General features: G+C 47.0%; 2 protein-coding genes across 2 annotated transcripts in view; both read right to left on the bottom strand.

Moving 5' to 3' along the window:
- Window positions 1-7,003, bottom strand: part of MAPKAPK3 (MAPK activated protein kinase 3) — a 57,777-nt gene extending 50,774 nt beyond the window's left edge. The window contains exon 1 of the mRNA XM_073562526.1: window positions 6,698-7,003. Coding sequence (XP_073418627.1) covers window positions 6,698-6,892 — 195 coding nt within the window. The 5' untranslated portion in view covers window positions 6,893-7,003. The remainder of the gene's footprint in view (window positions 1-6,697) is intronic.
- A 5,548-nt stretch (window positions 7,004-12,551) lies between these two features.
- HEMK1 (HemK methyltransferase 1, mitochondrial release factors N(5)-glutamine) overlaps window positions 12,552-14,258 on the bottom strand; it is a 42,511-nt gene continuing 40,804 nt past the window's right edge. The window contains exon 11 of the mRNA XM_073562523.1: window positions 12,552-12,590. The gene's annotated coding sequence lies outside the window, so the exon portion shown is untranslated. The remainder of the gene's footprint in view (window positions 12,591-14,258) is intronic.

The following is a 14,258-nucleotide window of genomic DNA, read 5'->3' as shown; positions in this document are numbered from 1 at the left end:
TACCATGTGACTGATATCAGCCCCTCTTATAACGCTCCAGTACTGATATAACCTCCAGACATTACACCATATGTGACTGATATCAGCCCCTCTTATAACGCTCCAGCACTGATATAACCCCCAGACATTACACCATATGTGACTGATATCAGCCCCTCTTATAACGCTCCAGTACTGATATAACCCCCAGACATTACACCATATGTGACTGATATCAGCCCCTCTTATAACGCTCCAGCACTGATATAACCCCCAGACATTACACCATATGTGACTGATATCAGCCCCTCTTATAACGCTCCAGTACTGATATAACCTCCAGACATTACACCATATGTGACTGATATCAGCCCCTCTTATAACGCTCCAGTACTGATATAACCTCCAGACATTACACCATATGTGACTGATATCAGCCCCTCTTATAACGCTCCAGTACTGATATAACCTCCAGACATTACACCATATGTGACTGATATCAGCCCCTCTTATAACGCTCCAGTACTGATATAACCCCCAGACATTACACCATATGTGACTGATATCAGCCCCTCTTATAACGCTCCAGTACTGATATAACCTCCAGACATTACACCATATGTGACTGATATCAGCCCCTCTTATAACGCTCCAGTACTGATATAACCCCCAGACATTACACCATATGTGACTGATATCAGCCCCTCTTATAACGCTCCAGTACTGATATAACCTCCAGACATTACATCATGTGTGACTGATATCAGCCCCTCTTATAACGCTCCAGTACTGATATAACCTCCAGACATTACATCATATGTGACTGATATCAGCCCCTCTTATAACGCTCCAGCACTGATATAACCTCCAGACATTACACCATATGTGACTGATATCAGCCCCTCTTATAACGCTCCAGTACTGATATAACCCCCAAACATTACGCCATATGTGACTGATATCAGCCCCTCTTATAACGCTCCAGTACTGATATAACCCCCAGACATTACACCATATGTGACTGATATCAGCCCCTCTTATAACGCTCCAGTACTGATATAACCTCCAGACATTACATCATATGTGACTGATATCAGCCCCTCTTATAACGCTCCAGTACTGATATAACCCCCAAACATTACACCATATGTGACTGATATCAGCCCCTCTTATAACGCTCCAGTACTGATATAACCCCCAGACATTACACCATATGTGACTAATATCAGCCCCTCTTATAACGCTCCAGTACTGATATAACCTCCAGACATTACATCATATGTGACTGATATCAGCCCCTCTTATAACGCTCCAGTACTGATATAACCCCCAAACATTACACCATATGTGACTGATATCAGCCCCTCTTATAACGCTCCAGTACTGATATAACCCCCAAACATTACGCCATATGTGACTGATATCAGCCCCTCTTATAACGCTCCAGTACTGATATAACCCCCAGACATTACACCATATGTGACTGATATCAGCCCCTCTTATAACGCTCCAGTACTGATATAACCCCCAGACATTACACCATATGTGACTAATATCAGCCCCTCTTATAACGCTCCAGTACTGATATAACCTCCAGACATTACATCATATGTGACTGATATCAGCCCCTCTTATAACGCTCCAGTACTGATATAACCCCCAGACATTACACCATATGTGACTGATATCAGCCCCTCTTATAACGCTCCAGTACTGATATAACCCCCAGACATTACACCATATGTGACTAATATCAGCCCCTCTTATAACGCTCCAGTACTGATATAACCTCCAGACATTACATCATATGTGACTGATATCAGCCCCTCTTATAACGCTCCAGTACTGATATAACCTCCAGACATTACATCATATGTGACTGATATCAGCCCCTCTTATAACGCTCCAGTACTGATATAACCTCCAGACATTACATCGTATGTGACTGATATCAGCCCCTCTTATAATGCTCCAGTACTGATATAACCCCCAGACATTACACCATATGTGACTAATATCAGCCCCTCTTATAATGCTCCAGTACTGATATAACCTCCAAACATTACACCATATGTGACTGATATCAGCCCCTCTTATAACGCTCCAGTACTGATATAACCCCCAGACATTACATCACACAGTGGGTGAAATATTGAACTTGTCACCAATGTTACTAGTAAGTCTATTAGTAAAGCTTCTATTAAAATTAAATTCTCCCCAGATGTCAGTGAGAACCCGTCCAACCACACAGGACAGAAATCACCAGAGATGTCCATAAATTATGTGTAACAATGAGAAATGACACAGGGAAAAAGTACTGAACACATGAAGAAAGAGGAGAAAAAAAGCCCTAGAAAATCCGGACACCGGCTGGGATCTATCAGTAATTAGGATGCAATCCTGACACTTAGTGACAAATAATATCAGCTGGTTCAACTGATGGGCAATATAAAAGGTGTGACATTACAAAGGGGCCACACAAGAAACATTTCATGATGGGTAACACCAGTGAGCTATCTCAAGACCTTCACAACCTTATTGTTGCAAGACATCCTGATTGCATTGGTTACAGAAGAATTTCTAAACTACTGGAGGTTCCAGTGAGCGCTGCTGTGGCCATAATCCAGAAGTGTAATAGACATGATTTCACCATAAACCGGCCATGGCAAGGTGTTTCCCACGGGATTACAGGCAGAGGAGTAAAAAGAATCATCAGTAGGAATGTCCAAGAGCTAAGAACCACCTGTGGAGAGCCAAGGACCAACTGCGGGAAGCTACAGAAAAGGGCCTGTCACACTAAGCGATATCGCTAGCAATATCGCTATAACGTCACTGGTTTTGTGACAGAGCAGCGATATCGCTATGTCTGATACTTACCTCCGACCGCTCTCCTGCTGGTTATCGCTGATCGCGCGAGAACGTCCTGAGCCGTTTCTCGTTGTCAGCTTCCTGTGGCGCCGATGAGCGACGAGTGGACGCGGGTGGGAGGACGTCAGGATCGCCTCGTCTGACAGGTAAGTAGCGACCCCCGACCCCTGCTATGTCGCTGGTGAGATCTGCCAGTGTGGCAGCTCACTAGCGACCACTTAGCGATGTACCAGCGATCCTGACCGCGTCATATCTCTGGTTGGGATCGCTGGTACATCGCTAAGTGTGACAGTACCTAAAGACCTAGAAACAGTAGGTACAATTGTTACATAGAAAACTATAAGTAATGCGCTCACCCTCTGTGACCTGTATGCATGCTCACCCCACAACCTCCGTGACCTGTATGCATGCTCAGCATGGAACCTCCACAGCCTCTATGCACGCTCACTATATATTCTGTACGACCTGTATGCATGCTCACCACTCAACCTCCACGGCCTGTAAGCATGCTCAGCATGCAACCTCCACAGCCTCTATGCACGCTCACTATATATTCTGTACGACCTGTATGCATGCTCACCCCACAACCTCCACGGCCTGTAAGCATGCTCAGCATGCAACCTCCACAGCCACTATGCACGCTCACTATATATTCTGTACGACCTGTATGCATGCTCACCACTCAACCTCCACGGCCTGTGTGCATGCTCACTATACATTCTCCATGATCTGTGTGCACGCTCACTATACATTCTCCATGACCTGTGTGCACGCTCACTATACATTCTCCATGACCTGTGTGCACGCTCACCATGCAATACTCCACTGCTGAACAAAAAGCATGTTCAAGTGTGTTTACAGCTTGCTGAACAACATGTAGACAAGCCTGTGAAATACTCGGATAATATAGTTTGGTCAGATCAGACCAAAACTGAACCCTTTGGATGCCATAATACCCACCAAGTTTGGAGGCCAAAAGTAACTGTATATCAGCCGAAAAACACCATACAACAGTGAAATATGGAGGTGGGAACATCATGGTGCGAGGCTGATTTTCAGCATACGGGACTGGCAAACTTCATGTAACTGAAGGAAGGATGAACAGACAAATGTATACGGACATTCTGGATAATAATCTGCAGCCATCTACCAGGATGATGAAGGTGAAACAACGGTGGACATTTCAGCAAGACGCTGATCCCAACACACGGCCAAGAAAACTCTCTACTGGTTTCAGAGAAAGAACACAAATCTGCTGGAACAGCCGAGCCGATCACCGGACCTGAGTCCAAGAGAAAATGTATGGAAGAAACTAAAAGCTCAGAGATCATAGAAGGAGCCACGGAAGCTTTGGGATGTGAGGATTGTTTGTGTGGAAGAATGGGCCAAAATCACACCTGAGCAATGTCTGCGACTAGTTTCTCCATACAGGAGGCATCTGGAAGCTTCATCACCAACAAAGGAAAGGCTTTTATACCAAATATTATTTACATTTTAGTAACGTGTTCAATCCCTGCGTCAGTTCTCATCATTACACAATGGATTTTATGGTCATCTATGGGGATTTATTTGCCTCTGTGGATTGGATGTTACCGACATCTGGGGATAATTTCACATCAGCCCCTCTTATAACGCTCCAGTACTGATACAACCCCCAGACATTACACCATATGTGACTGATATCAGCCCCTCTTATAACGCTCCAGTACTGATACAACCCCCAGACATTACACCATATGTGACTGATATCAGCCCCTCTTATAACGCTCCAGTACTGATACAACCCCCAGACATTACACCATATGTGACTGATATCAGCCCCTCTTATAACGCTCAAGTACTGATATAACCCCCAGACATTACACCATATGTGACTGATATCAGCCCCTCTTATAACGCTCCTGTACTGATATAACCTCCAGACATTACACCATATGTGACTGATATCAGCCCCTCTTATAACGCTCCAGTACTGATACAACCCCCAGACATTACACCATATGTGACTGATATCAGCCCCTCTTATAACGCTCCAGTACTGATATAACCTCCAGACATTACATCATATGTGACTGATATCAGCCCCTCTTATAACGCTCCTGTACTGATATAACCCCCAGACATTACACCATATGTGACTGATATCAGCCCCTCTTATAACGCTCCAGTACTGATACAACCCCCAGACATTACACCATATGTGATTGATATCTGCCTCTTATAACGCTCCAGTACTGATATAACCTCCAGACATTACATCATATGTGACTGATATCAGCCCCTCTTATAACGCTCCAGTACTGATACAACCCCCAGACATTACACCATATGTGACTGATATCAGCCCCTCTTATAACGCTCCAGTACTGATATAACCTCCAGACATTACATCATATGTGACTGATATCAGCCCCTCTTATAACGCTCCAGTACTGATATAACCCCCAGACATTACACCATATGTGACTGATGTCAGCCCCTCTTATAACGCTCCAGTACTGATATAACCCCCAGACATTACACCATATGTGACTGATATCAGCCCCTCTTATAACACTCCTGTACTGATATAACCTCCAGACATTACACCATATGTGACTGATATCAGCCCCTCTTATAACGCTCCAGTACTGATATAACCCCCAGACATTACACCATATGTGACTGATATCAGCCCCTCTTATAACGCTCCAGTACTGATATAACCTCCAGACATTACATCATATGTGACTGATATCAGCCCCTCTTATAACGCTCCTGTACTGATATAACCCCCAGACATTACACCTTATGTGACTGATATCAGCCCCTCTTATAACGCTCCAGTGCTGATATAACCTCCAGACATTACACCATGTGACTGATATCAGCCCCTCTTATAACGCTCCAGTGCTGATACAACCCCCAGACATTACACCATATGTGACTGATATCAGCCCCTCTTATAACGCTCCAGTATTGATATAACCTCCAGACATTACACCATATGTGACTGATATCAGCCCCTCTTATAACGCTCCAGTACTGATATAACCTCCAGACATTACACCATATGTGACTGATATCAGCCCCTCTTATAATGCTCCAGTACTGATATAACCCCCAGACATTACATCATATGTGACTGATATCAGCCCCTCTTATAACGCTCCAGTACTGATATAACCTCGTTCTGCACTGGTGCCTGCTGATGGTGCTGTACGGGGGCAGCGCTGGCACTGATTGGCACACATATATCCTATGTATGTACCCATCCATCAGCTGATCACATGATCCTTCCTGTGCCGTTCTGTTACCAGGACTCGTGGAGGCACCGGTGCCACTGTCCTGACGCTGGCGCTCGCTTCCTGACGCTGGCGCTCGCTCCCTGACGCTGGCGCTCGCTCCCTGACGCTGGCGCTCGCTTTCTGACGCTGGCGCTCGCTCCCCGACGCTGGCGCTCGCTCCCCGACGCTGGCGCTCGCTCCCCGACGCTGGCGCTCGCTCCCTGACGCTGGCGCTCGCTTTCTGACGCTGGCGCTCTCTCCCTGACGCTGGCGCTCGCTCCCTGACGCTGGCGCTCGCTTTCTGACGCTGGCGCTCGCTTTCTGACGCTGGCGCTCGCTCCCTGACGCTGGCGCTCGCTCCCTGACGCTGGCGCTCGCTTTCTGACGCTGGCGCTCGCTCCCTGACGCTGGCGCTCGCTTTCCGACGCTGGCGCTCGCTTCCTGACGCTGGCGCTCGCTTCCTGACGCTGGCGCTCGCTTCCTGACACACCTCGTGCTCCTTTGTACCCGGCTGCTGATTGTAAATGCTGACGGCAGCGATGAATCCCCGGAGTCTCTCCGGGGCCGGCACAGACACCACTCACCTTCAGTGCGCACTTCTGCCCGCTGTCTCGGCGGTAACACTCCAGCACTTTGCCATTGATGCCCAGGCCGAGCACCTGCTTGGACACTTTGTAGTCATCGGTGATGGCGTGGCGCTTTATCTCATACTTGGTGGTCTGTGCCAGGCTCGGGGGGCTGTCGGTGCTCGTCTCCTGCACGTTGGCATTTTCCTCCATGGTGCCCACTCAAGACTCTCGAGCAAGCAGCAACCTCATGGCGACAGCTCGGTGCTAAAGTCCTGGTGCCTGCGACTCCCACAGTAAATCTGCTCTTCCACAAAGGAGGGGAGCGGAGGACAGGAGGAGGCAGCACCGAGGAGGAGCTAGCCGACCATTAACCCCTGGACTGCCGCTGCCATTAACCACCAGCAATCCTGAAGATCTGTCCCATCAATCCCACTGACAAGTCGCTGTGTGAAAGAGCCACAGACCCTGCAGAGCACAAGTTAGAAGAGTCAGCGGTACTGTGCCTTTAAACAGAAGACCACCTCTATGAGCAGACCCTCACAGCCAGAGCAGATTTCCACTTCTGTCATACAAAAAGAGGTAACATCTCTCCTTGTGCTCAGACCCTGTAAGGCTTCATACACCGGCCTGGTGCTCCCCACAAGGAGATCCATCCCCCCCATCATACGACGTTCCTTCCACTGATGAGGAGCAAACACCCCGAAACTCGTGTCTGCCAACGGAGAGTCTGGCTTGGCTTCTTACCCGAAGACCTGTGACGAGACTCGTTAAGGGGTCGACACTGACCAATAGGATTGTGCCTTCCATTAGGTGGCGCTAGAGCTCTCTACCTCTCTGAAGAGGAGATAATACCGTGTATATTCTGAAAGACCACCTCTATAATAAAACCACCCATGTGAGGACACCCCTAAGAGACCATCTATAGGAGACCACCTCTAAGATTAGACCACCCATATGAGACCGCCTCTATAAGACCACCCACGTGAGGACCCCCATGAGACCATCTATATGAGACCACCTCTAAGAGACCACCCATAAAAGACCACCTCTATAATAAGACCACCCACGTGAGGACACCCATAAGAGACCATCTATAGCAGACCACCTCTAAGAGAAGACCACCCATAAAAGACCACCTCTATAATAAGACCACCCACCTGACACCCCTAAGAGACCATCTATAGGAGACCACCTCTATGAGAAGACTACCTATAAAAGACCACCTCTATAGTAAGACCACCCATGTGAGGACACCCTAAGAGACCATCTATATGAGACCACCTCTAAAAGACCACCTCTATAAGACCACCCACGTGAGGACACCCATGAGACCATCTATAAGAGACCACCTCTAAGAGAAGACCACCCATAAAAGACCACCTCTACAATAAGACCACCCACATAAGAAGGACAACAATAAGACCATTTATAGGAGACCACCTCTATGAGAAGACCACCCATATGAGACTGCCTATATGAGACTACCCATAAAAGACCACCTCTATAACAACACCACCCATGTGATGACACCCATACACCCATAGGAGACCACCTGAGAAGACCACCCACACAAGATCACTAATATGAGACCACCTCTATGAGAAGACTACCCATAAAAGACCACCTCTATAAGACCACCCATGTGAGGACACCCATAAGAGACCATTTGAGACCACTTCTAAGAAAACACCACCCATGAGACTACTAATATGAGACCACCTCTATGAGATTACCCATAAAAGACCACCTCTATAATAGGATCACCCATGTGAGGACACCCATAAGAGACCATCTATATGAGACCACTTCTATGAGCAGACCACCCATATGGGATCACTAATATGAAAAGACTACCCATAAAAGATCACCTCTATAATAAGACCACCCGTATGAGACCAGTCATATGAGATCATCTCCATGAGGACACCCATTAGAGACCATCCATATGAGACCTCCTCTATAATAAACCACCCTTATAAGACCACTAATATGAGGACCTCATAAGAGAAGATCATCCATATGAGAACAACTCTATGAGAAGACCATTCATAAAAGACCACTTCTATAATAAGATCACTCATATGAGATCACCTCTATGAAAAGACTACCTGTATAAGACTATATTTTTGAGAATACCAACACTAATACGAGCACCTACATGAGAAGACCACCTCTATGAAAACACCACCTCTGAGAAAACCACAGTAAGAAAAGACGACCTATATGAAAAGAACACCTTTAAGAGACCGCCCATATGAAAAGACCATGTCTATGATAAAGACCACTCATATGAATGGTCACCTCCTCCTTACTGTATATATTCTTAGGGATGACCACCTCTGAGACCATTCATAAGAGACCACCTCTATGAAACCACCCAAAAGAAGACCGCCTCTATGAAGCCAACCGTAAGAGAACACCACCTCTATGAGGACACCACTTTCCAGTGCAGTTGTAGGTGGTCGTCTCACTATGCCCCAAAAGCAGTGGACTAATCCCTGGACAACGCTGCTGTTCATGAGTCCTGGGAAGCTGGGTGTGTTATGATTGGGTCACTGAGGAGGAGAGCAAGACCAAGCTAAGCTACAGAAAACCAGAGAGGTTGGGAGCTAAGCGGATTGCAGACCCCTGATCCTATCCACACAACTAGCAGTAGCCGTGGAGCGTACCTACGATGATCCTAGACGCCTCGTCACGGCCGGAGAGCTAACTAAGCCTAAAGCAAGAAAGGGGAAATCTAAACTGCCCCGGAGCAGATCCCCAAAGGAATAGAAAGCCCCCAAACATATATTGTCGGTGAGAAAAGATGAAAACACAAACACAGGCAGGAAAATAGAATGAGCAAACGATGGGGCCCACACTAACTAGACAGGAAAGACACTGTCTGCAATCACGCAAAAAACCCTGCAAAAAGTCCAACACGTCTGATGCAAAAAACACTGAAGTCGCACGACTTCGCCCCCACTATATCAGCACTCTGGTATATTCTGAAAGCAAAAAGAGGCCAATCTAATAAGGGACAAAACAAACTGGCACAAGCAGTAACATAAGGATGGAAATTCAGCACAGCCCAAGCCGGAGCTGGCTGACCACACAAAGCTGAAAAAGACAAAACTAAATCAAATGTGAACAATAGCAAAAGAACACTTAGCTGAGCATGCAGGGACTGAGCTGGAAAATAAGACCTCAGGAGGCAGGAAAAATCACCAGCAGGGATAGAGGGAGTCAGCTGTCTTAAATCCAGTCTGAAACCCCAGATCTCCAATCGTCCTCCTCATTATCAGGTGGCAGGTCTCTGTTCATTAGATCAGCTCCATTACGTCCAGTAACCACCAGAGGGAGCCCAGAAAGAGGACTCGCGACCCCTCTGTCAATAAAACCAGTTCCACTACCTTCACTAGTAACCAGAGGTAGGCCAGAAAGCGAATTCACAACATGGGTGACCACCTCTGTTGGGGCGGTTCTATTGCTCACTTTCAGCCTGGCGCCCCCTAGTAGTGAGGCCGATGTGTGCAGGATATGGCTGTTTATAATGACTGCCACATTGTAACAAATTACAGTCGCAGCTGTCACAAATTGTTAGCAATTCACGCACATGAAGAATATGGGGGGATATAATGTCATGCCAATAAACTGTATCATATCAAGTCACAGATTACAATCCTCCTTCAGCATGTGTAGCTGTAACAGTAACAGTACACCTGGCTCAGCAGGTGGTCCAACCACCTCAGTTTCAAAGGGAAAAACGCCCACTTAGCTTGTACCAAGACCTTCATAACAGGATGACCCCCTGCAGAGCACACACTAACTGCTTCATTCTAATCTCCCAGAATAGGATTTCTTAATGAGAATTAAGGAGAATGTGGAGTTATTGTACATGATCGATGTACACCAGTTACATTTCCAAGATTTCGGGTGCGGGCTGAATGCCTGCCAGGGTCTCAATCTGCTCTAGCACTCTATGGTGGGGAGATACGCATAACTGTTAGTAGAAGCCAGGTAGCAAAGCCATGTTTGGTCTTCGAGCATAATAGAGGCCTGTCTGGATCCGATGGCTCCAAAACTGCCACCCTATGACCTTCCATTGGGAAGTTATGATCAATAAAAGGCTTTGGAGTTTCACCTACAAAAACCCAGGGGAGGAATAGGATCATCTCAAGGGAGGAAAATGGAGGAAGGAACTGGAAACACCTGGCACCCCAGACGTTCCATGTGGTTCAGCTCCCAAGGCCGAACGTCAAGTCGGTAACGGACACGTTTCATCTGCTTATACCTTTTGTAATTCGCCTGTATTAGCATATCTGACCCTTGTATATGCACATCCATCGTGTATACAGTGCATTGTCTAGGGTGCCCTTAAGGCAATTAAATATATAATTTAACCTTGGGCTGCTTTTTTATCTCAATCCACACGTGTTTCTCGGTTTAACATCACATGCTACCGGGGCTGGTTTGCGGCCCGACATAATCCCATTAATGGACCAGATTTATATCTAACGAGACACTGGTGGCCGTCCTACTGTGCTGGCAGATCAGGCGCTGGTCCACTGGTGCTAGTGAAAGGGGCCTCTCAGCCTGTCAGAGTTGTGAGCGAGGGTGGCACCACGTCAGTGACTGTGTGGGCCGCATCCTCTCACTCCCCGTGCCTTCCTGCACCCATGTGGACAGGGGGTGTCCATGCAAAACTGTGCCAAGCTGACCTCACATGTCCCCCAGAGGTGCGGAACGTCACGTTGGCGAAAGCGGGGAGACCGTACCGCGTGATCCTTCCGAAGTAATAGTGACGTCAGACGAGGTGCGGTTCATCACAATACATTATATGACAAGTGCCTCCTCCATGGTGGGGAGGAAGGGGACCCCTCTACAGTTGAAGTCACTGCGCCTCACATTTCGCCAGGTCTGCTGCTTTTTGGAACACAACGGTCACTGAACCTTCACAACATGCGAGATTACGGATCGTCCCTGGGTCATTTCGCCAGATCTGACTGCAGATGGCGAATAAATTAGTGCAATCAATTCGGTACCGACACTGATCACGGGCTGAACCGGGGCGGTGAGCCAAAGTGTGAAGTATGAACCCGACCCAAGAGATTGGTCTCCATCACAGTGACAGACCGCACATGACTGCATCAACCTGTGGCAGATTGTACGCGAAGCCATGGCACTGGATTTGATCGCAGCAATGTGAATTCTGGATGGAATGTGAACACTCAACAGATCAGGATTTGTCTATAACTGATTGCATAGGAAACTAGGACTGCGCATGACTGCGTGGCTGCATATTGTGCTGGATTTCATTGCCCTGCATGGCTCTTGACTTCATTCCATTGGATTGGACATTGCTCTGCACAGACTCCGATCGACTGGCTGAGATTGCATTAGATTGTAGAAGATCTGATTGGACTGTATTAGATTATACATGGTTGGGCGGCCGGATGTCATTGGAGGATCTACTCCAGTCCTGCATTAGATTAGGGTTCATCCATGTTATGGAGTAGATCCATAAGATCCCGATGTCACTGGACTCCCTGCAGCGTCTCTTCCCAGTAAGAGCAAACTAAGGTAGACTGGACGTCTCCATACCAGGGACATCGCAGCGCCTCCGCGTCGTATCTAGAACAACCCGATGTCGGGACAATCCACGGGCAGATCTGCTGCGATCTGGGGACATGACTGTTCCTCTGGATTCAAGGGTCGGGGTTTTTGGGCTTGGGAAACCACAGAAATGTAATATCCATCCTAAATATACAGACAAATACAAAGGCAGCACACCAGTTCGTGGCTATTTAATGGCGACGTTTCGGCTCAGGATTGGGCGCCTTTCTCAACCAAATATAGATACACCACAGTCGTGTTTGGTGTCAAGGATGGTGAAACATGGCGGCCATATTATTCCACTAGCAGGATCCTGTGGGAAAATATGCCATAAATTAGAATTATGTCCTGCACCCCTGGTGAGCGTGGGTAGAGCGCCCCCTTGTGGATCACTAAGGAAGTGTTCTGCAGTCACACAGGAAAATGTTATAAAGAGGAACAAAGAGCGGCTCGGCCATATTCTCTGTCCTCGGTTCATCATTAGCATTTTTCCCCCAAGTATTTTTTTCGTTGCTTTGTCTTTTTGCGCCAGGAAATGATTGGCCAAATTCATCAAAACTGGAGCAAAGCGGTTACAAACTGTGCTACTAACAAAATGGGGCGCTACAAGGCAGCAATCATGCAGGGTGCCCAAACTTTTTCATGTAAATGTATATAAAATGTCGCACATCAGTCTTCAACTACAACAAAAATCAGACTTCAGACTCCTCCAAGTAGAAGAGAAAAACTACGCAAAAAACTATTAACATTTCTAAAAGCCTGAAATGATGAATATGTAAAACCGTCTGGAGATCCATAAACACGAGCGAAAACAAACAGGAGTAACGGTAAAAAAGCAGCAAAGTAATAAACTAACTGCAAATAAACTACCGGAACAATTATTACAGCAGGAAAAAAAAAAAAACAACAAAAGGAACGATGAATCGGCCACTTAGTGTTTCGGCTTTTTACTATTTCTGGGATCTCAGAAACTGCAAATTTGTGTAATTTGTTGCAATGTATAAGTCTGGCGCCCAAGCGATTTACATCTACAATGCATATAATTCAAACTGCGGCAAAACGTGGCATAATTAATGATCTAAAATCACAGAAAATGCGCTGGATCCGCGGGGGCGGAGCATGACACAAAGGCTCTGCTGCACTTTGTATCCATGTGCCAAGCTCCGCCCCCACAGAACCTGCACCATCACACATTGTAGCAACACCGCACATAGGGTTTCTCTGTCAGTGAACGGGAACAATTAACACTGTCATGATATATCGCGAATATTTTGGATACAATCTAATTTTCCTTATGATTACGGCTTTTTTCTTACGTATTTTTGGAAAACAGACAAAATAAAAAATAAGGGTGATCAGAGATATTTTTCTCACTTCCCTCCATCAGTCACCAGAGGGCGCTCCAGTCTAACTCCAGATTCTCCCCACTATTATCTGACTTCACAAGCAATAGAAAAGGTTTTGTGAAGTTTTTCTTAGGGTGCCTTCCATTACCCCCATCACAGATGTCGCTCTGTGATATCTCTGGGTGAAATATGCCTTGGTGCTCCAGTCCTGCAGATGTCGGGGTACGGAGGGGACCCCTCTCCACTGTACGGCCCGAGCCATAGATGAAGGATTTCCGGGTATCTTCACAGCGGTCATGAGACCCTAACACCCCGTCCCTCCTCGGGATCACTCCGCAGTCTCCTGCTACCTCGGTACATTGGTGGGCTGGAGGGCAGCGCAGGACATGTAAGCAGAGACGTCTGATAGATGCAGCAGATGGAGCTCTACGTGAGGCAGCAACATGTCTGACGTTACTGAGCGTCCTGGAGGGCGACCTGCGCTCACTGATGAGCCCCCGGGCTGGTGATTACATTAGAGGATTGCATCACCAGAGACTCCCTAATGTCATTACGAGTGCAGCTAGATTATTCCAGGGAGCCATAATCACAGAGAAAGCACGCGACTGCTGCGGCATACGGGCACTGATCATGGC

This window comes from Dendrobates tinctorius, unplaced genomic scaffold, assembly GCF_039654945.1.
Source record: "Dendrobates tinctorius isolate UK_male_01 unplaced genomic scaffold, ASM3965494v1 ptg000357l, whole genome shotgun sequence".
Classification (NCBI taxonomy): domain Eukaryota; kingdom Metazoa; phylum Chordata; class Amphibia; order Anura; family Dendrobatidae; genus Dendrobates; species Dendrobates tinctorius.
This window is presented reverse-complemented; position numbering and strand designations above follow the sequence as displayed.